This window comes from Vulpes lagopus, chromosome 9, assembly GCF_018345385.1.
Source record: "Vulpes lagopus strain Blue_001 chromosome 9, ASM1834538v1, whole genome shotgun sequence".
In the NCBI taxonomy this organism is placed as follows: Eukaryota; Metazoa; Chordata; class Mammalia; order Carnivora; family Canidae; genus Vulpes; species Vulpes lagopus.
Genome location: NC_054832.1, coordinates 37257968 through 37281917, shown reverse-complemented (window position 1 = coordinate 37281917; position 23950 = coordinate 37257968). Strand labels below are relative to the sequence as shown.

The window sequence follows — 23950 nt, the reverse complement described above, 5'->3', positions numbered from 1 at the left end:
TGCCTATGTCTCTGCCTCTCTCTCTCTCTCTCTCTCTCTCTCTATCATAAATAAATAAAAAAATTTAAAAAATAAAAAAAAGAAAAACAGAGAAAAAACAGAGTATATGGTAGACACCCATATACTCATCATCTAGATTCTACACTTAATGTTTGTTAATTTGCTTTAGCACATAGCTGTTCATTTAACTTCTTTCTTCAGTTCAACAATGTTTTTGACTTCGAAAGCATATTGTTAACTAGTGTTTATTAATGGTTTTTATTTTTTCGAGGGTGTAATTTGCAAAGTGAACTGCATGAATCTTAAACTATTTGAGCTTTGAGAAGTGTGTATACCTGTGTGATGTAGAACATTCCTCAAGATACAGGTTATCAGTATCTCCAAAAAGTTCTTTTTTGCCCCTTTCTAATCATTCAACACCCCATTCCATTTCCCCTCAGGAAAAGACTGAATTTGAAAAAGTTCTGTTGATTCTAGGATTTCATATAAATCAGATCATACAGTATAAACTCTTGTGAAAGGATTCTTTCATTAAGCATAATATTCTTTTTTACTTTTAATTATTAAGACTTTTTTTTGAGCAGTTTTAAGGTTCACAGCCAAATCAAAGGGTATGTATAGAGATTTCCCATATAGTCCCTACCATCAAACATGCATAGCCTCCTCCTGTTATCAACATCCTACGTGGGATGTAGTACATAACACATGTACTACAATTGATGCAACTACTTTGACACATCATTGTTACCCAGGGTCCATAGTTTACATTATGGTTCACTCTTGCTATTTTACGTTCTCTGGGTTTTAGCAAACGTGTAATGATATATGTCCATAATTACAGTTTCATACAGAGTATTTTCACTGCCCTGAAGGTATAACATTTTGGAGATTCATCTGTGTTGTTGCATATATTATTGCTAGATACATGGTATGAATATACCATAGTTTATTTTAGCCATTCTCATGTTGATGGATATTTGGGCTGTTTCCAGTTTTGGCTATTATAAGTAAAGGTGTCTGGGACATTCTTCTACAAATCTCTTGTAGACATGTGGTATGCTTTCTCTTCGGTAGATACCTAACAGTGGAATTGTATGTTGAGGTAGTGCCAGGTGTGCCATTGACATTCCCACAACATTGTATGAGAGTTCCACTTGTTCCACATCTTTGCCAGCATTTGGTGTTATCTTTTTTTTTTTTTTTTTTAACTTTTTGCCATTTTGGTGGATATATCTCATTGTGGTTTTAATTTGCATTTCATAGATGGGCAGTTATTTTGAAGTTTTTCATGTGGTTATTGACCATTAATATATATTTACCGTTGTGAAGAGTGTGTTAAACATTGGTTATTTTTAAACCTTTGTTGGTTTTCATTACTGATTTGTAATTTTTGTAATATATAATTGATTCAAGTCCTTTGTTACATACCTGTTTTAGGAATATTTTTTGTGGCTTGTGACTTGCCTAATTCATTTTTGAGTAGATTTCTGGAGCAGAATTTTAGTTTTTAATTTTATTTAAATTCAATTAATTAACATTTGTTATTGGTTTCATAGGTAGAGGTCAGTGATTCATCAGTTTTATGTGGTATCCAGTGCTCATTGCATCATGTGCCCTCCTTAATGTCTAGAGTTTTAAATTTTGACTAAATGTAGATTTCAAATTTTTGTTTTATAATTGTTTCATTCTGTCGTCTAAGAATGACTAGGTTTTTCTTCTATGTTATAGAAGAAGAAAACAGGGGGATCCCTGGTGGCTTAGCAGTTTAACGCCTGTCTTTGGCCCAGGGCACGGTCCTGGAGTCCTGGGATCGAGTCCTGCATTAGGCTTCTGGCATGGAGCCTGCTTCTCCCTCTGCCTGTCTCTCTCTCTCTCTCTCTCTCTCTCTCTCTCTCTCTCTCTGTTTATCATGAATAAATAAATAAAATCTTTAAAAAAATAAATAAAAGGAAGAAAACAACTCTATTTGCTTGCAGAATAGTCAGAATTAGTTTTCTCATCTATCTAAGGCATAGATCCTTTTATTGTGAGTACTGTGGATTCCTTTGACACTCTGGTACAGTCTATGAACCTCTTCTCAAAAGGTTTTAAGGTTTCAGTATGCCATGGTATCCTTTCTTCATGTTACTTGTGTTTGGAATACATTAAGGTTTTTATGTCCGTGGGTTTGTAGTTTTCCTGTGTACTTAGAAAATTTATGGGCATTATTTCTTAAATTATCTTTTTCAGTTCTCTCTCCTATGGAGACTCTAATTACATGAATATTAGGCTGTGTGAAGTTCACCAGAGCTCTCTGCTGCTCTGTTCATTCTTATTCTTTTTCTTTTTATTTTGTTGATTTTTTTTTTGTTGTTGTTGTTGATTATTGAGCATTTCTGTTTCTGCTCTGGCTCACTAATCTTCTGTATCTAATCTGCTGTTAATCACAGTTTATATTTCAGCTCAGATACTGTGTTTTTCATCTTTAGAATTTGTATTGTTAAAAAATTTATCTTTCATATTTCTTCTCATTTATGCTTTCTTAAATACTTTAAGTATTTATATAGCTGTCTCAATGTCTGTGTTTAGTAATACTAAGCTGTGTCATCTTTCTGTATGACTTTTTTCCTAATCTGTGTTTTATATATTTTCTTTTTTGCATGTGTGATAATTTTTAATTTGATGCCATACATTGTGGGTTTTATCTTGTTGGGTGCCAGATATATTTGTATATAGCAAAAAGTTAAGTTACTTGGAAATAATTTAATTCACTTGTCTTGCTTTAAATGTTTTTTTAGTTGGGATCAGAGCCACCATTAGCTTAAGGCCAGTTTTGTCTCACCAGTGATGCAGCCTTTTGAGTACTTTCTTGATGCCTAATGAATGAAAGGTTTTTTCTTTCTTTCTGGTGAGATCACAAACTAGTCCCAATTTTGTGTAAGTCTTGAGGGTTGTTTTCTTGGCTTTTTTCTGGTGGTTCTTTTAGTGGCCTCAATAGTTTCCTTGCATGAAATTGAGTATTACTTACCTGAGACCTGGAGTGGGAGGGACCCTCTGCAGATAGGAGAAGCTCTCTCTCTGAACAGGTTTTTCTTGTTTGGTACTTTCGCAGCAAACTGTAGCCCCTGGACTCATTATTCTTTCTTCTTAGGAGACTACTGTGCTTGGATTCTCTCCTCCTTGACCCTGGCTTAGAAACTCCTTCCAGGCCATAAGATGGGGCAAGCATACACCTCATTTTTTTTTTTTTTCCCCATGTCTCAGGACTCACTGGTTTAACTGCCTGATACCTAGTGTCTGAAAACCATTATTTCCTGTATTTTTTTTTAACATGTGCTTCTATGTCAATACATTAAATAATGACAATTAGCAAGAAGTCTAATAGCTATCATAATTTCAAAGTAGTAATGTGTGTAAATGGTATTTTGAAATAGCTTTACAACTGCCTTTCTGATTTTTGTAGGCGTTACAGTTGATGGTGATGCAACTGTGATTTGTTACTTATATTTATAATTAAGCTATGCAACTGCAGTTTGTTAGCTACATTCATAATTAAAAGTGCTACATTTAAACACTTTATTTTTTCCATTGAAATTTATGAAGTTCCTGAATTCTATCAAAGGGTCCCAGGTTAAGATGCACTGTTCTGAAGGAAAAGAATATTTTAGGAAATTCTAACCAGAGATTAGGGAGATGCTTTTTTTCTTTTCAAGGCTCTAATTATTCTTTCTTCAAGGGAGGTGAGCAAGAAATTTGAAACTTCAGAAGCGTCTTTCATCAAAATCCCTCTTAATTTTTAATTAAGTATGAATTATAGTGGCTGGTTGCTAGTGATTTTTTTTTTTCTTCACAAGGTCAGGCAGTGAGTACTTCTTCTGTTTCACTGGTTTATTTTTATTTATTCATGAGAGAGAGAGAGAGAGAGAGAGAGGCAGGCAGAGACATAGGCAGAGGGAGAAGCAGGCTCCCTGCAGGGAGCCCCACGTGGGACTTAATACCAGGACCCTGGTATCACAGCCTGAGCCAAAGGCAGATGCTCAATCTCTGAGCCCCCCAGGTGCCCCTATTTTAATGATTTAGAAACAGATGTCAAGAGTCCAGCTCTGTAGAGTCAGCCTGGTCACTGCTTCCTGGATAGAGGTGGCCTGACTTGTTTTATGACCAAGATGATATTCATTGATGTCCATTTTGAAGTCTTACCTGGGGCATTGGTAACAGGTTTTATTCATTCCCCAATAGAAGCTGATAAAATGTTTATGGTTAAACAGCAAGATAAAAAGATTATATAAAATGCTTTCTAGATTTTAACTTTTATAATTTATTTTGAAGTAAAATGGCTAAAGTTTCTTGATACTTGATACTAGGTTCTTTAGTTACTGCATACTGTCATTTCCTTCCCAGAAGAACTAAGGTAAATGGTCATGAACTATACATATAGGATATTCCAAGAGTCTCCTGTCATAAGGTTTTTAAAAGTTACGAAGTTATTCTAGGCAGAAATCCTATAAGTAGATCTGAATGAAGATGATACTTAATGGAGTATATGTATTATAGTTTTATCACTGAAAAGTAGATATGCTGAAATCTGCTGGAGACTGCTTATACCATGAATTTCCTAAAAAGTAATTTTTTTCTACATTCCATGGTACTTGTTTTTTGTTGGTGTTGTTAGGATAATGTTAAAGGGCTTTAATGCAGTTTGTCTTATAAAAATGGAATGAGTTGGGGATCCCTGGGTGGCGCAGCTGTTTGGCGCCTGCCTTTGGCCCAGGGTGCGGTCCTGGAGACCCGGGATCGAATCCCACGTCGGGCTCTCGGTGCATGGAGCCTGCTTCTCCCACTGCCTGTGTCTCTGCCTCTCTCTCTCTCTCTCTCTCTGTGTGACTATCATAAAAAAAAACAACAACAATGGAATTAGTTGGAATGGTTGAAATCTGGATCCTATGCCAATTTCTAACTTAGTGAAAGTTCTTTGCTATAATTTTTTCGTATGTAGAGTGGGTACTAATTTACATTCCTAGTAATAAGAATCACCAACAATACTATTTTGTTTAGCTTTATGTATGTATGATTCTATTATAATATTTACTTCTGCCTTTAGGAATAGTTCTTTTTTTGGGGGGGGGGGTGCATTTTGCCTAGGAGTGCTTGATGTTTTTATTGGGTATATCAGGAAATAAAGAACTTTTCTTGGATATTTCTGATACTGTGTTTCTTTTTTCTTTTTTTTATAAATTTATTTTTTATTGGTGTTCAATTTGCCAACGTATAGAATAACACCCAGTGCTCATCCTGTCAAGTGCCCACCTCAGTGCCTGTCACCCAGTCACCCCCACCCCCCTGCCCACCTCCCCTTCCACTACCCTTAGTTCGTTTCCCAGAGTTTGATACTATGTTTCTGAGAAAAGTCAGTGTTTCACTACTTTGCCTTATTTTGAGGAGGAAGTTTTTAATTAGTGGAATGCTAAAGAATGAATTTATTCTTTATATTTAGCTAACACATTTAAAATTATATGATTGATTATGCCATATATAATATGAATTGTGAACTATGAATGGGGATTAGCATAGTACAACATGTAGAAACTTGAAAGTAGTGGGGTGCCTGGGTGGCTCAGTGAGTTCATGTCTGCCTTAGGCTCAGGTTACGATCCTGGGGTCCTGAGATGGAGCTCCTTGCTCAGCAGGGAGCCTGCTTCTCCCTCTCCGTCACTTTCCCCTGCATGTGTTCTCTTGAGTGAATGCTCTCGTGCTTTCTCTCTCTGTCAAATAAATAAAATCTTAAACCAACAAACTTGAAAGTAGTAATGCTAGATTATTGGTTTCAAATAATAATAGCCATTGTATAATTTGTGTATGATTTATATGTGGAAAGAAGGATGTGTTACAGAATTTACAATCTTAATTTTAAATTGTCTTGATTTATTTAAAATGACTTTATTTTGATAGGTTCTGAAGATGAAACAAGAATAGATATGCAGTATACTGCTCAGTACAAAGGCCAAGAGCTGTATTCACAGCACGAAGATGAACAGCCACAGGGATGGGTATCGTGGGCCTGGTCATTCGTGCCTGCAATTGTGAGTTACGATGATAGCGAGGAAGACTTCCTTGGGAATGATCCTACATCAGCCATGCATCAGCAAAAAGCACAGACTTTGAGGGATCCTATTGTGTCTATAGGATTTTATTGTACAAAGGCAACGGTGACTTTCAAAGTAGGTTTCCTCTTTCTTGTCTATTTTACCTTTAATGTATAAATTTTGATTTCTAGGAAGGATCTGATTTGAAGTTTGTTTTATACTTGGTAGATGTAAGATAGTCTAGCAATCTATCTTTCTTTCTTTCTTTCTTTCTTTCTTTCTTTCTTTCTTTCTTTCTTTTTTCTTTTCTTTTCTTTTCTTTTCTTTTCTTTTTTCTTTCTTTCTTCTTTCTGATTTTATTTATTTATTTATGAGAGACAGAGAGAGAGAGGCAGAGACACAGGCAGAGGGAGAAGTAGGCTCCATGCAGGGAGCCTGATGCGGGACTCAATCCTGGGACTCCAGGATCACGCCCTGGGCCAGAGGCAGGCGCTAAACTGCTGAGCCACCCAGAGATCCCTGCAGTCTTTATTTCATAAAATTATGTTCCCTCATCTGACTCTGAATTTTGATCTTTTTCTATCTTCTTAAAGCCTTCTCTTTTTTTTAAATCAGTTTCTTGGAAATCAGTTTCTCCTCCCACTGAATCTTTAAATTGGCATATAGAGATCTCTTTATATTTCTATTAAAAAATCTCTCCCATGAATTCATATATACCTCCAGTTACTGTTTCATCTCTGGCTTTCTTTCATTACAAAATTTCTTTAAAGGACTGTTTATATAAAATTTCACTCTTTCCTCACCTCTTTCACTCTATAAGATAGTCCTATTTCTTTTCTAGGTCCTCATTTAACTTGTTTTTTTCAGCAGTGTTTCACAGGCTTTGACTCCTTTCTTATTTGACAAACATGTAACGTATATAGTCAAAAGAGATTATATAATAGGTATTTTTCTTTTAAAGAACAGTAGAATGAACACTTTAATATTTTTATGGTAAGTTTTTAATTCCAGTTAAAACAAACCAATATAACATACAGTGTTACATTAGTTTCGGGTATATCATATAGTGATTGAACACTTCCATACAACATCTGGTGCTCATCACAAGTGTACTCTTTAATCCTTATCACCTATTTAACCCATCCCCCCACCCTCCCAAACCATCAGTTTTTCTCTATAGTTAAGAGTCTGTTTTTTTTGGTTTGTCTGTCTTCCCTCACCTTTGTTGCTTGTTCACTATATGTGGCTTAAAATCCACATGAGTGAAATCTCTGACTGGCTTATTTCACTTAGCATTATACCCTCTAGCTTTATTCATGTCATTACAAACGGCAAGATTTCATTCTTTTTTATGGCTGAATACTCAGTTGTGTATACACACACACACACACACACACACCCCATATCTTCTTTATCTATTCATCAGTCAATGAACAATTAAACTGCTTCCATAATTTGACTATTGTAAAATTATGCAATCAGCATAGGGATGCATGTATCCCTCTGAATTAGGAATACCCTTTATTGGGGATCCCTGGGTGGCTCAGTGGTTTTGTGCCTACCTTTGGCCCAGGGCGCAATCCTGGAGTCCCGGGATCGAGTCCCACGTCAGGCTCCCAGCATGAAGCCTGCTTCTCCCTCTGCCTCTCTCTCTCTCTATCATAAATAAAAATAAATAAAAATAAATCTTTAAAAAAAAAAGGAATACCCTTTATTTTAAGAAATAGAAAATTCTTATTATTTTGGCATCCCGTGTGTGTTCTTTGAGCATATACTGTCTTATTTGACAGATATAGCTTAAAGTTAATTTTGAGTGTTTATTTCATAGCTTTTATTTTTGCTTTTAATTATTTTTAAAGATTTCATTTATTTATTTGACAGAAAGATAGAGAACATAAGCAGGGGGAGTGGCACAGAGATAGAGAAGGCTCCCTGATGAGCAGAGTCCGAGGTGGGACTCAGTCTCAAGACCTTGGCATCATTCCTTGAGCCAAAGGTAGACTCCTAACTGATTAAGCCACCCAGGTACCCCTCTTGGCTTTTTATAATAGTGTTATCACACATGTAATGCCCTTAAACAGTATCTAATTCATTCAACAAGTAGATACTAATGCCTTCTACGTGCCAGGCACTGTTTTGTCTTTAAGGTTACCCATTGAGCAGATGACATATATATCCCTGCCTCTTAAAGTATAAATTGTCAAAAAAAAAGTATAAATTGTCACTATAAGCGAATAAGCTGTATAGTATACCCATTTATAATAAGGGTTATGTAGAAAAAATACAGAAGAGGAATAGTGAATGTGTCCATTAGATAGGAAGGGATTATGCAATTTACTTTTGGGTGATCAGGGAAGGTTTTAATGGGAAGGAGATCTTTAAGCAAAGACTCATGAAAGAGGAAGCTTTGTGAATTAGTAGGAAAGAATATTCGAAGAATAGCAAAAGACTCTAAAAGTTCAAGGAATAGTAAGGAAGCCAGTGCAGCCACAGCAAAGTGGGCTAAAATCGAAGCAGTATAAAATCAGGTCAGAGAGGTGATGGGGTTGGGGAGAGATCCGTAAATTGTAAAACTGTATAGGTCATTTTAGGTTGGAGACTTTGTCATTAGTCCTGAAGAGGTTGAGAAGTTTTTGGACAATTTATAGCATAGTGGTTACAGGATGATCTGAGTTATATTTTAAATTGCATCACTCTGGTTGCTGTGTTGAGAATAGATTATAGGGGGTGAAAGCAGAAATAAGATCAGACAGGATAAAAATTTTCAAGCAGAAGATAATGATAGCTTGGACTAGGATGATAGGCAGGGGAGGTGGTGAAATGTAACTGTATTTTGGATGTGTTTTGAAGGTCAAGAGGACAGTGTTTCTTGATTTTATTATGAGATGTAAGTGAAGAGGATCCAGAGATGGTGCTTGAGCAACTAGAATAATTGAGTTCTGATTTTTTGGCATGAGGAGACTGTAAGAGGATTAGGTTTGAGATAGAATCGGGAGTTTGGTTTTGGACAAATTTAAGATGCCCACTATATATTCAAGTAGAGCTGTTGGGTTGGATTAATGAATTTAGAATTCAGATTAGAAGTTTGGTCTGGGCATAAGATTTGAGAGTCAAGATTTTATTAAGACTGGAATCAGTATAGATACAAAAAAAGAAGAGGGCCTAGGGCCAAGCTCTGGGGTACTGTGATGTTAATGATTTGGAAAGAAAAGGCAGAAATAATGTGGGAAACTGAAAATAAGTTAGGCAGAAAACCAAAAGTGTCTATTTGGAAGCTGAGCGCCATAAACGTTTTAAAGTTGACAAAGTAGGTCATTTGTGAGAATGGATTATTAGATTTGGCATTGTGGGAATTGTTGGTGATCTTGACTAGAGCAGTGATTTTTTTTTTTTAATTTTTTATTTTTTTATTTTTTATTTATTTATGATAGTCATACAGAGAGAAAGAAACAGGCAGAGACACAGGCAGAGGGAGAAGCAGGCTCCATGCACCGGGAGCCCGACGTGGGACTCGATCCCGGGTCTCCAGGATCGCACCCTGGGCCAAAGGCAGGCGCCAAACCGCTGCGCCACCCAGGGATCCCTAGAGCAGTGATTTGACAGTAGTGGGATCTTAGTTGGAGTTGATTAAAAGCAAATGGGAACACTGGTGGGAAAGTAAAGTGGCACAGTCACTGTGGAAAAAAGTTTGGTGGTTCCTTGAAACGTTAAACTTACAATCAAGTTACTCAGCATTTCCACTATAGGTGCATACCCAGAGGAATTAAACTGTACTTAAATAGATGTATATGGGGATCCCTGGGTGGCTCAGTGGTTTGGCGCCTGCCTTTGGCCCAGGGCGCGATCCTGGAGTCCTGGGATCGAGTCCCGAGTCGGGGACTGCTTCTCCCTCCTCCTGTGTCTCTGCCTCTCTCTCTCTGTCTATCATAAATAAATAAATAAATAAATCTTTAAAAAAATAAATAGATGTACATGAATGTTCATAAAAACACTATTTACAATGACCAAAAAGTTGAAGCAACCTGGGGTGCCTGGCTGGCTCAGCTGGTAGAGTATGCGACTCTTCAGCTTGGAGTAGGTTCGAGCCCCACATTTAGTGTAGAGATTACTTAAAAAAACAAACAAAACCCTTAAAAAAGTTGAAACAAACCAAATGTCCATTAGTAGATGAAAGAAAAATAACCTTTTCAGAAAATGGTGGGTAGTTTTTTTTTGTTTGTTTTTTTGTTTTTTTGTTTTTTTTTTTTTGGTAGTACACCAAACTCAGTAAGTAATTTTTAAAACAGCTACTTGTATCTCCAGCTCTTGGAAATTGCTGGTATACATTGATCAAATAAATCATCCATCCTCTGCCTGTCTCCTCTTCTGCTTTCCATCTTCCAAAATTTTGAGATCCTCTTTTATTGAATAAATTCTTCAGTTTTATTTGTCTTGTTGGTTTATTATGGAGGCATTTTTCTGCAGGAGATAAACTCATGGGTCCAACCTGTGATGTAGTATTTAGTTAACTTGTTAGATACTGGAAATGTAGCACAGAAAATAACAAGTTTTTGCTCTCAGGGTGTTTTTAATTTGGCGTGGATTGTTTCCTTAAATACATTTTTTCAATCAGTAATAAAGGGAGACAATTTATAATTACCCCAGCTAGTGGATTAAAAGTATTTTAAAGTAAATAGTCTTTAAAGACTTTTCTAATTTAAAATCATTAAGTATTTTCTAATAATGACAAACCCTAAAAGATATAGGAAATGAATTTTTAGCAAAAGTTAAACTTGATTGATTAAAAATTTTTTTTGGTAATAAAGACTGGGGCAAAATGGTAAAAATACATATATTTTACACTTATTTCTAATTTGTCTATGAAACAAATTATTTTTATTATAAATTTCATAATTGAAATTACCTGATCCACCTTAGATGAAAGGAATATGTATCAGTCTGTAAAATTAAAAAAAACAACAACAACAATAAAATCTTTAAAACATAATAAACTGCATCTGGGTGGTGCAGCTGGTTGAGCGTCTGACTCTTAGTTTTGGCTCATGTCATAAATTCAGGGTCCTGGAATGGACACCAATCAGGTACCATGCTCAGTGTGGAATTTGCTTGAGATTCTTTCTCTCCCTTTCCCTCTGCCCCTTCTGCTCATGCTCACACACTCTCTCTTGACTGTTGCCAACAGTCGAGATACACATTCCATATAATATCAGTTTTGTTTTTTAAATTTATTTAAAATTTTTTTTTATGATATGATCATCTCTGCATTTAACAGATGTTTTTGGCAATAATAATTGTAATTGTATTAATTGTAAGTATATTCAGACTTAAATGATAAAAGATAAACATTTTCTTAGTAACAGCAGCATGAATTAACTACTTACTTTGAGAACTTACACTTATGACTTGGTGTAATTTTGAGTAAAGTTGACCTACAATGTTACATTATTTCAGGTGTACAACATAGTGATTCCGCATCTTTATACCTTATGGTAAGCTAACCACAAGTGTAGCTACCATCTGTCAACATACAATGCTACTACAGTGTCATTGACTATATTCCCTATAGTGTGCCTTTTATATTCCCATGACTAATTTTCCTGTAATGGAAGCCTACATATATCCCATTCTTCTTGATCTGTTTTGCCCATTCCCCCTTGAAACCATCAGTTTGTTCTCTGTATTTATTGGTCTGATTCTTTTTGTTGGTTTGTTTTTTAGATCCTACATATGAGTTAAATCATATGGTATATTGCCAGTTTTAGATGATCCAAAAGAAGTTGTTTTTAATCTAAGTTTGTGAGGGAATTTAAAGATTGCTAGTAAAATTCTATCTTTTCTGGTGATTTTTGCATATTTATGTTGAATTTGAAGTTATTTTGGTATATTCCTCTTCATTGATGAGAAGAATTGTATTAAATTGAGTCAGAGTAGTTTGTGTTTATATACAAAACTTTTATAGACTTTTAGGGCAGTACTCATTATACATCTTTTTAAAAAATTTAGAACATTTATGTTTCTAAGGTTTCTCTAAGAGACGTATGTTGAAATTTAGGAGGAAAACATTAGAATTCATTGTTCAGCTTGGATTTAAAGAATATATGGAATTAATTTGTGGTTCATATTTTGGTCAGAAAATAAGGTCATGTTTCTACATTAGCATTCTGAACAGTTGATATCAATCCAACAAAAATCATGCCAAATTAAATGTAGCATTAAAAAAATCATGTTGAAGATTTTTCTTGTAATATTTGAGTCCTTTTAATCAATTAATTGCTTTTTCTTTACAATAATTGTAGACAGCTGAAGGGTGATCAAGTTTAAAATGCTGAATAAAAGGTCTAAAATGCTGAATTTTTACTTGAGCATTGTTGAGAATTGTACAACAGTGTGTATACCAGTTCTAGAAGCATCTAAGAGATGAGGGCTTATATATACAATATTTTTGTTACAAAAAATGAGAATAATCAGTTGATTTTAAGCATAAAGTTATGTTTAAATGATAACGTTTTTGTTCAGTAAGTTCTGTTTGACTGAAGTTATTGTTTTTTTTTTTAATGTGATCTTTGATTTTGCCTTAATGTTTGAATAATGTATCCATTTCACAAGAGTGTGGACGGGTCTCATTAGTAAACATGGCAGAATACCTTTGAGAAAATAAAGACTTTATTTTGGAATAGTTTTAGGTTTATAGAAAGCTTGCAAAGTACAGAGAGTTCACATAGACTACTTACTGAGTTCCTCTGTTAACATTTTATGCTATCATAGTACATTTGTCAAAAGTAGGAAGCCAACACGGTTGCATTACTGTTAAATTCCAGACTTTAACTGAGTTTCATAATGTTGTTTTCTGTAACATGATCCAAACCAGGATACCACATGCATTTAGAAAATTTACCTCTTAAAAATGATTTATCTAGGTTTGTCTAGATATATACAAGTAATGTTTTATAAACTTCAGGCGTGCGAAGGTTGTAGGGGTGGTGGGTGTTTTGGCAGCATCTAGGTTAGTACTTGTTATCTAGCTGTCACTCATTAAGTATTTACACGATTGAATGAGTCTGAGACATATATTTTGTTTTGTTTTGTTTTGTTTTTTTTTAAATTTTTTTTTTAAATTTTTATTTATTTATGATAGTCACTCACACAGAGAGAGAGGCAGAGATACAGGCAGAGGGAGAAGCAGGCTCCATGCACCAGGAGCCTGACGTGGGATTCGATCCCGGGTCTCCAGGATCGCGCCCTGGGCCAAAGGCAGGCGCCAAACCGCTGCGCCACCCAGGGATCCCTGAGACATATATTTTGAAAGTAAATCCCCATGAACCTACTTCCCTCATAGAGCTAGATGAAGTTTTGTTGAATTTGTGTTTTTTCATAGTTTTCTTTTTGATGAAAAATTTGGGAGAAACTTTGGAAATGATTGAACTAACCCTGGTTGAATGTGTAGGGAGTATAAAATGAATTGAGGTTAAAATACATGTAAATTTTTGGCAGAATATATGAACCATTATATGAGACTGTTCTAGTTACATAGGTTTTTTTTTTTACCCTTTTTAGGCAATATTGCTAAGACATGTTAAATAAAAATAAGATGGTATTTCAGTTCTCTCTTTGAGCTTAGACTAACATTTTCTTCTTCTTCTTTTTTTTTTTTTTTAAATTTTTACTTCTTTATGATAGTCACACAGAGAGAGAGAGAGAGAGAAGCAGAGACACAGGCAGAGGGAGAAGCAGGCTCCATGCACCGGGAGCCCGATGTGGGATTCGATCCCGGGTCTCCAGGATCGCGCCCTGGGCCAAAGGCAGGCGCCAAACCGCTGCGCCACCCAGGGATCCCTAGACTAACATTTTCAACCGTTATAGCATGGATAATCTGTTACGGCTGTTTTTGTTGCACCTGTTCTCCTGCTTAATAATTAAATTTCCTGAATCTTAAAAGTTGACCCTGTTTACATCAATTCATCATAATAATGACAGGTTATTGCTATCTAATACTAATTTTACTTACTTAATATTCTTATATTGTTTCTTAGCTCACTGAAATGCAAGCTGAGAGTAGTTATTATAGCCCTCAGAAAGTAAAATCCAAAGAAATATTGTGTTGGGAACAAGAAGGAACTACAGTTGAGGTAATCATTCAACATTGAACATATATTTAAAACTTTTTGAATGTTCCTTAAAGTTAATATGTAGTAAACGGAGGCTTTTATCATAGTGACGTGTTTAAAATATATTCATGGTTTTTATTTTTATTTTAGTCATCAATAGTATTGATTGAAATAATTATGACTTTAACATAGATTCTACTGTAATATGAAACATTAATTCTTTCAGTCTTTAACTGGTATGAGCTTGTATGTATATGTGGATTAATGTTCATAAGATGGCAGTCATTGAGGATACAAAGATTTGAGGATACAGAGAGAAATAAGATGTTTCTTATTTTAAATTTGGAAAGGCCATAATCCTAAAGAGGTTTCTACTAATTCAGAAATTCTACAAGGGGAGCCTATAACATGTTTTTAAGTCTGTAACATTTTTATGAAATTCAAATTTTTAGTTCTAATGTTTCCTTCCCTCTTATAGGCCCTTATGATGGGAGAACCTTTCTTCAATTGCCAGATTGGTTTTGTAGGTTGCAGAGCCTTGTGCCTTAAAGGAATTATGGGTGTTAAAGATTTTGAAGAGAATATTAATAGAAGTGAAACTGTAAGTCAGATTCTCCCCTTACCTCTTCCCCCCTCTTATGGATAGAATACAGGGATAATGAAGTGCTTATTGAAGTGTTTAACCATACCAAAAAATCTGTTAGACTACATATATCTTTGGCTTAAGAGAGGAACTTCACTGTTTTCCCTGTAAGAAATTATAGGGCTCAGGGGAATTTAGAAAGTTGGTAGCACTTAACACCTGGACAGTAGTTCCAAATACTTTCCAATTCATAAATGTTTCATCTTTCTTGTTTATGGCAGCTACTTGGAGTTCCTTTTTGGTTTGTAAAATGTTCTTTGCCAAGATAGGCAGTGAAAATGGAGACAGCATTCCTTGTCTTTTTATAGGACTTAAAGTTGTAGTGATTTCTATTAACTACTTAATGGGTATTATAAAACCAAGGTTTTATTTTCTTTAACAGTTTAATGATTTTTCCTCCTGTTCAAAAATTTTGCATTTATTTTTAGGAAGCCTGTTTCTTCATTTGTGGTGAAAATTTGAATATGAAAGGTTTGACATACCTTACAAATTCATTGTTTGATTACCGAAGCCCAGAAAATAATGGTACTCGTGCAGAATTTATCTTGGATGCAGCTCATCATAAGGTCAGAGAATATATATTTGAGCCAATTTCTAGCTGTGTCTGGATGGACACTTTGTGTGAATACTTGTGATTGCCATTTTTCTTTTTAAGTAATACATTCTGAATGCTGGTTGTTTATTGAAACCTTTAGAATATTTTAGTCCAGGTTCTACATCTATAGAAGTTTGAAGAGTACACAAAGGTCTCTACTTATATATACTAAGTAGCCAATTAGTTTGTTTATCCATTCCCTACTGTTAAAATAGTCATGGAGGAAACTTATAGAATTATCATTTAATTAGCAGTTACTTTTGGATATAGGATTAATGGGAAGAGATGAAGAATTTTACATTTTACTAGGTAAGTGTCTTAGTGTTTGAATTTTTCATGTAAAATAATGTTTTATAGAGTAAATTTAAAAAATCAAAAAGTATAATAGAATAAATAATATAAATATTAATCCTTTTTCCTACATTTACTTTTATAAAGAATTCCATTTTAATCTGCATATTTGCATATATTTTGAATATTTTAGTATATCTTTAGTTTTTGAGTTTCATATAAGTACTGGAATATTTAACAATATATAAGGATTAATTATATTTGAGAATATATATTGGACAGTTTTGTGAGGGTGATAAAGATTAAGGGTATATTATTCCATATAGTTATTAACCAGACATTATTGATAAAGTGGTCAAAATGTCTAGTAGAATTATGGATGTCCTTTGGTGTGGTTTGTAGTATTGTAGTAGAGTTAACATTACCTGTCTTAGAAGTGAATTTTTTGGATAGCCTCTGTTTTCCTTTTTTTTTTTTTTTGGTAAACTTTTGAGTTGATACACATTCTATGTAAGGAGTATATTTGATTCTTTACCTGTCAGGCTTTTTTTAAAAATAAATTTATTTTTTATTGGTGTTCATTTACCAACATACAGAATAACACCCAGTGCTCATCCCCTCAAGTGCCCCCTCAGTACCCATCAGGTTTTAAACTTAGAAGTCTCTTCTGTACAATTTGTGTTCTGTTTGCTTTTCTTTGTTGGCAGGAGACCTACACTGAGGTAGCTGGAATGCAAAGATTTGGGGCTTTTTATATGGATTACCTGTATACAGTGGAGAATATCATTGGCAAAGGTACTGTTTCTTTCCTTTGTGTTTGCTTTTCCTTGGATAACAGAAACAAAAGACTCATCAGAATCAGTTGGTCCTTGACTGGTTGTAATTGGTTACATCAGATTTACCTTCTGTTACTTAGGGGAATAAGTTTAATATTATGTTAGAATTTTCTTAGATACTTATTTTTATCTGTGTGTAGCTGACTGAGAAGTCATTTTTTATAGCCAACCAGATTTCATTCTATTATGCACCAAATATTAAAATTTTGATACATCAAATTTTATGTTGCATTGAGTTGTCAAAAAGCATAAACATTTCCTTTTCTGTGTTAAATGCATTTTGAAGGTTATATAGATCTTTTATTAAAAAACTGTTTCAAGCAGAAGAGTGGAAATAAATTCTTCTGGAGACTGTGGATATATAGTCTTATGTGTTTATAAGCAATCAAATGATGCTTTTAAGAATTTAACTGATACTTTATGTGCTCTTCAATATACTATATTGTACTTATTCTCATCTTTTTTCATATTGAAACAGGTTTATCTTTTTTTTTTGTTAACTTTTCATATAGTAATGATTTCTGTGTGTTAGGTGATGAGTTAGATATAGTGAATGTCAAGAAGACCACAGCATTTCTCAAACTAATAGGTAGGGTTTGTACACTTAAATAAATTATTATAATATATAGCACATTAAAAACAGTAGTATAAATGGATAGCTAAGAGAGGTCTAGGTCAGAAAGTGACTACTTTATTATTTTTTTTAAAGATTTTATTTATTTACTCATGAGAGACACAGAGAGAAAGAGAGGCAGAGACACAGGCAGCAAGGAGAAGCAGGCTCCTCGCAGGGAGCCTGATGTGGGATTCAATCCCTGGTCTCCAGGGTCATGCCATGGGCTGAAGGTGGCGCTAAACTACTGAGCCACTCGGGCTGTCCAGAAAGTGACTACTTTTATGTGTAGAGTTAGAGTCTTCACAGAGGAGTTGATCTTGAAAGATGATAACAAGATAACAAGTGTTGTTAGTTGAAAACAGAAGGAAAGAGCAGTGATTTTCTGCTTCCTTTTTTTGTAATGGATTTCTAAATGTTGCTGTTCTCATTGATGAAACCTTGGGTTTACTCTTTTCCCTATACTCTTTCCTGAAGTTCTCTCATTCTTTTCCATGGATATGTACCTTTGTACATATTTATAATTTTAGTCCAAACTTCTTTAAGTATAGAATTAAATATCTAGTGTGTACATGGCGTTTTTACTTCTTTACATGTCTCACAAATATTTCAAAACTGAATATGTTCAAATGGAATTATTAAAATCCTTATTACTGTCTACTGATTTCCTCTTAATTTCAATATTCTTGTCTTGGAAAATTGTTCTGTCTTGGGGCTGTTCAAGCCAGATACCTAGGAATCATCATGACTCACTTTTCATCTACAAAATCTGTTTTAAATTCATTCACTTCTCGTAAACTCCACTCTTCCCACTTTCATCTAATCCACTGTCCTCTCTACATTTTAATAGCTTTTTTTACTGGCTTCCTGCTGCCTACCCTTTAGGTTGGTTTAATTCCGTGCTTAAAACCCTCACTCACTGCCTTTGCATTGCTTTATTTAAAAATTAAATTGTGTATCATATTTTGGTCTTGAAATCTCAAGAAAGATTTTGGAGGAAAAGATATATTTTGATATGGACATTGAGGTAGATATATTCAGTAGCCAATTATATATAGGAAAGGGCAACTAAGAACTTCAAAAATTGTTACAGTATTGTAGTTACCAAATGTAAGATGGTAGGTCTTCTGGTTGGATATGAAGCCTTTTAAATGTGTTATGGATTCCCTGTCTTCTGAGGACATTGGAGTATCAAGTAGTTGTCCTTCAAATGAAGGAAACCAAGCACTGAAAATTGTATTTGTACATATGCTGCTTCCACAGTTTCTAAAAGATAGAAGCAGTTTATATTTGCTAGTGTGCTAATCTGATTCTATAGCCTGCAATCATAATTACTGGGTTCAGCTTTTCTTCCTTTTTTGATTACTTGAAACAGAGAAATTGTAGAATGAACCTAAGAAAAGTATTTTGAATTCTCACAGGTTAATTTCAGATACTTTAAAGAAATATTTCAACTAAAATTCTTGGTTTGGGGGCACCTGGATGGCTCACTGGTTAAGCCTCAGCCTTTGGCTAAGATCGTGATCCCAGGATACTGGGATCAAGTCTCACAGCAGGTTCCCTGCAGGGAGCCTGCTTCGCTCTCTGCATATGTCTCTGCCTCTCTCTTTCTCATGAATAAATAAATAAAAGCTTAAAAAAAATAAAATTCTTGGTTTGATGTCACTTGACATTTTTTTGTTTATATAGTCCATACTAACAGAAAGTGCCATAAATTTACATAAATGCATATTGATAATTTCACAAAGTTTATAGTAAAGTCTGAAATTTTGAAAGTTGATTTGATTGGCATGTTTAAAGTAAGTCTTTGATAGTATTCTAATTTAAGAAACCTAGTAAATGCAGTAAAAAAACCCCAAAAACCTTATATTTTGTTGTGATTAATGATGTAGTAGTACTTTAACCACATTGTGAAATGGCATATAAACAAAAATTCATTTAGTAAGTTTCCTGTGCTACTGCTTGACATTGATAAGCATCTTCTGACAACTATTTTGTTTTTGTTATGCTGCCTGAAAACATTGTTTTACAAACTCAATTGAAATATATTTTTAAAAGCTTTTATTTATTTATTCATGAGAGAGAGAGAGAGAGAGAGAGAGAGAGAGAGGCAGAGACACAGGCAGAGGGAGAAGCAGGTTCCATGCAGGGAGCCCGATGTGAGACTTGATCCCGGGACTCCGGGATCACGCCCTAAGCCCAGAGCAGCTGCTCAACCACTGAGCCACCCAGGTGTACCTAAATTGAAATATTTCTTATTAATATAACTGGGTATTTGTTACTATGACTACTGCCTTTCTCGTCTATTTTTAGGAAGTTATTACACATGTTGTTATGGACCTAAAATAATAGATAGCTGAAAATGTAATCTACAACAGGAAAATTTTTAGAGAACTATAAAGAGTTACAGTTGAAACAGTGCAGTTACTGGATTGATAAAAGGATGAGAGAGAAGTATCGTGGTTCATTGCCTGTTTGAATCTAGATGTCTTGGGACAGTGCTGGGGGTAAGGGAATGCTAAAATAGAAGGATTTTTTTATTCCTACATTCTATTTAAGGATTAATTTTCTAAAGCAAAAACAGACTCTTTTGTCTTTAAAGTTACCAGTTTTATACATAGACTTCTAAGGTATGTTATATACAAGCAAACTTTAATGAGAAGTCATGGGTGAAAAAGCAGATGAATCTATAATGAAAGAGGATAACTGGGGATATGTAGTTTTCACCTACACTGACAGCACAGATGGTTGGTGGAGTTGTTTTGATAGCTTGCAGAATAGGAAGGGGAATAATTTTCTATCAGTGAGTATAAAAGTATGGGAAGTTAGGGGCAATAAAGATGCTGTTGCTTCTGGCTATCCCAGAGAGACTGGTAAGTCTTGTCTTTTCATTGGGCTGCCTTGATATTGTGTTGACTCTTAAGAGTAGCCAAAGGTTGAGGGAGCTGGGATGACTGAAACATTGAGAGTGGATACGGTAAATATCTTGCTGAAAAGATACAGCTAAAAGCCAGTCCTAAATTTACATTTCAGACAGACCACTGGCATCTAAATTTAAACTACCTCATAGGGACACCTGAATGGCTTAGTGAAGGGCATCTGCCTTTGGCTCAGGCTGTGATCCTGGGGTCCTGGGATTGAGTCCTGCACCAGGCTCCCCACAGGGAGCCTGCTTCTCTCTCTGCCTATGTCGCTGTCTCTCTCTCTCTGTCTATCATGAATAAATAAAATCTTAAAAAAATAACTACTTTATAATCAAGTTGCATTATCTGCAAAAAAATAAAACAACCAGTGACCAACAAAAACAACAACAAATCTCAAAGCTTATAGACTTCTATTACTTTAGAGACAATTTGATGTCTGAAAAAAGGATCTTTTTATAAAATGACATTTATTTAGGAGGCCTAATAGCCATTATGGGTCTCAAAGCAGGGCATTTTCCTTGTTTTTGCATATTGTTTGCAACCAGAGTTCTTTTGTTGTTTTCAAGTTAGCTCCACAACAGATTTACATGGCTTAGCTATGAAAAGCAGTGATTTTTTTTATGTGAATAGCATGTTGCTTATACCTAATTTCTAATGTGACTCAGTATTATTTATGCATATTATATATAATATTAACTTTGTTTTATTTGTGACATTTAAGTCTGTGGCTGTTATCTGATTTTTGAATATTCAGTTTTTGTACATGGTACTGAGACTAAAGATTGAACTCGTTTATTTGAAATTACAGAAATGTGTTTTTTAAAAAGCTAGGAAGTATGGGTACAGAACCTTTGTGTTTAATTAGGCCTTCCTAGATAAAGGTACTAAGTGCTGGGAAGTGTTACTTTCCTATTTTTGTTTGAAAAACAAATGGCTTAAGAATTAGAAATTACCATATGTTTTCGCTTATAACAGTAGATTTATGTATTAAAAACAAATCTCTGATATATGGAGTGTATGTTTTAGATAAGGAGAAATACTTGCAGATAGAGCCAATATTTTTCTTAGAAGATAGCCCATGGTTTCTTCTTTAATATATGGGCAGATAAAGGATTGAAGAACTTGGGTTCTGCAGCATGAAGCATGGCCATATGATTTTATTCTGGAAAAAGTTTTAAGCAGGTAAAACCTATTGTTCCACTTCCACAGTCACTATAGACAACTCTTACAGCACCCTGTGAACATTTTTTTCAGTGAAATTTTATAAGATAAAGTGTTAAAATGCAACTTCCTCTACTTACCATTCCTAGTCAACATTGTAGTATTGTGTATAGAATTATTGGATATTAGGCATTGAGATTTTAGAGAATAATTTTCTAAGAACGAACATTTCAATTTTAAAGCACTTCTTGTAACGTTAAATAGATTATGGGAGTAATTGTTATTTGAATTAGTATTTTTTTTTTGTTGTTGTTAGTAATACCATCTCATCTGTGTAGAGAAAAATATAGATTGGCAGTGTTCTGTGTATTCAACCAATGGAGAATTGATTTGAAGGCATTAAGCTGTAAGCTAAAAAGATGAGTAATATTACGATTGGTATATCTCATTGTTTAAAATATTAATGTAAGATGTGGTTTCTTGTAGGGTCTGCAAATCAACAAGACTTTTCTCCAGGAAAAAGTGAAGATATGGGAACAGTTCAGGAGAAATCTACCAAAAGCCTTGTTATAGGTCCTCTTGATTTTCGTTTGGATAGCAGTGCAGTACATAGAATTTTGAAAATGATTGTTTGTGCCTTGGAACATGAATATGAACCATATAGTGGGCTAAAACCAGGTTTGTTTTTGGCCTAATTTTGAGTCTCTTGCTAGTTGATTTGTTTGTGTGTGTGTGTGTGTGTTTAAAGATTTTATTTATTTATTCATGAGAGACAGAGAGAGAGTCAGAGACAACGCAGAGGGAGAAGCAGGCTCCACGTAGGGAGCCTGACATGGGACTCCATTCCAGGTCTCTAGGACCACACCCCGGGCCGAAGGCGGCACTAAACCACTGAGCCACCCGGGCTGCCCTTGCTAGTTGATTTGAATGATTATATAACCTGATTTGTTGTATTTTGCCAAATTACACTTTTTTTATATCGTGTGCCTGCTTTTCATGTATTTAGTTGTTTAAAGAATACACTTGTGTGTAGAAGTTATGGGAGACGTCAAGATTTGGAAATTATTTATGTAAGTACTTTATTTGCTAGTATTTGTCAGCATTTTATTGCCATACCTTTTTGATACTTTTTCCAGTGTATATTCTTGAAATCATTTTCCCACCTTAGTGGATTCTAAAGAGCATGGAGATGGAGATGGACTCTAAACATACAAATTTAGCATTCAAGGACACTTACGACTTACTGGTAAAGAATTTGTTGTACATTTAATTTTTTCTACATGCATGAAGGTATTGCAGTTTCAAAAATACAAATTCATTTTTTTTGCAATAAAGCACTCTAGGACATTATAGCATGTAAAGGGACCACTATGCGGTCAGACTACGGCTTGAATTCTGACCCCCGCTTTTAACCTTAGGAAATTTAAGTAAACATCACTGATTTTTCATTTTTCTGTCTCAGTAATGAGTTTAATTATTGTGACGGAGATGGTTAAATTGTTTCCCCAATATCCATTATCTTCTTATTTTATAGTAAAAGAGATTTCATGATAGAAATTCTTATGATAAAAATAAAGATACACATTCCAAGTATAGTTATAGGACTCAAGGTTCTGGCTACCTGGATAGGAGCAGAACTTTAATTACGTGAATTTTGAGGCTGTGACTCTAAAAGTAAAAGTGCATATCTTCCTTTTTTTCTTTACCTCTTCCTTCTGGCTAGAAAAAATTATAATGGCAAGAGCTGGAGCTGCCATCTTTGATCCTGAGATGAAAATTGCATGCTGATGATAACAGCAAAAAGATAGCAAGAACCTAGGTCTTTTGTAGCTTGGTAGCACTATGTCAACTCTGGATCCTTTAGACTCAAATTGTTATATGAAATAAACCTTAGGCTGTTGTCCAAACTTTATTTGACTTTTGCCATAGCAAATTTACTGTTACCTAAATGTTATCCTAGTAGGACCAACTTCCAACATCAGTGCATGTAATAGTATATAACACAATGCCTAGTATATATTAAGTCCTTGACAGGTTTATGCATTCGTTTCTTGTACCTTGCTTGAATGCCAGCTCCATCCCAGACACTCTTAAAAGTGCTAGAATAGTATGTATAGAATGGCTAACATAAAAAATGGTGATGGTACCAAATGTTGGGGAGAGTGGGAAGAAACTGGATCGCTCATCGTTGCTGATAGGAATGTAAAATGTACTTCTGAAAACAGTTTATTTCTTTAAAAACTAAACATGTAACTACCATATTAGCCTAGCAACTATACTTTCGGGCATTTATCCCAGAGAAATGAAACTTAGGCTCACACAAAAATCAGTACCTAATTTGTTTTTCTCATGTAAAAGTCCAAGCTGGTAGGTATTGTAGCGTATTAGAGTAACTGTTCCATGAGATTATCTTAGACCCAGAATTCCTTGTGTCTTGTTCTTCTACCATTCTTTGAGATATACCTCATCTACATGGTTCATGTTGGCCCACCATTACAGTATCTAATTTGAATCAACAGGAAAGTGGGAGCAAGAGAAAATGGTAGGTATGTAGTTTCATTTAATAGCATGGCTCTGTCATCCCATTGACCAAAATTTAGTAACCTGTCCATATACCTAGTAGTAGGGAGACTGGAAAGCATAGTGTCTGAGAGTCCCAGTACTAGAATTAAGTTCAGAGAGTTTTATTGCTAAAAGAAAGATTATAATTAGCAGTCTCT

The 23950-nt window shown here is 34.7% G+C and overlaps 1 protein-coding gene across 15 annotated transcripts in view; it reads left to right on the top strand.

The window, feature by feature from the left end:
• The window catches only part of VPS13B (vacuolar protein sorting 13 homolog B), a 739627-nt gene that overhangs the window by 59776 nt on the left and 655901 nt on the right, over positions 1–23950 (top strand). For 14 of the 15 annotated variants that reach the window (XR_005989852.1, XR_005989854.1, XR_005989853.1 and 11 more), the window contains 6 exons: positions 5929–6197; positions 14093–14188; positions 14646–14768; positions 15239–15376; positions 16404–16491; positions 21717–21908. Coding sequence is in view for 12 of the 15 variants with exons in the window: in XM_041768640.1 (XP_041624574.1) it covers positions 5929–6197; positions 14093–14188; positions 14646–14768; positions 15239–15376; positions 16404–16491; positions 21717–21908 (906 nt within the window). In the remaining 3 variants the exon portion in view is untranslated. The remainder of the gene's footprint in view (positions 1–5928; positions 6198–14092; positions 14189–14645; positions 14769–15238; positions 15377–16403; positions 16492–21716; positions 21909–23950) is intronic. The other variant, XM_041768645.1, reaches the window with a different exon arrangement.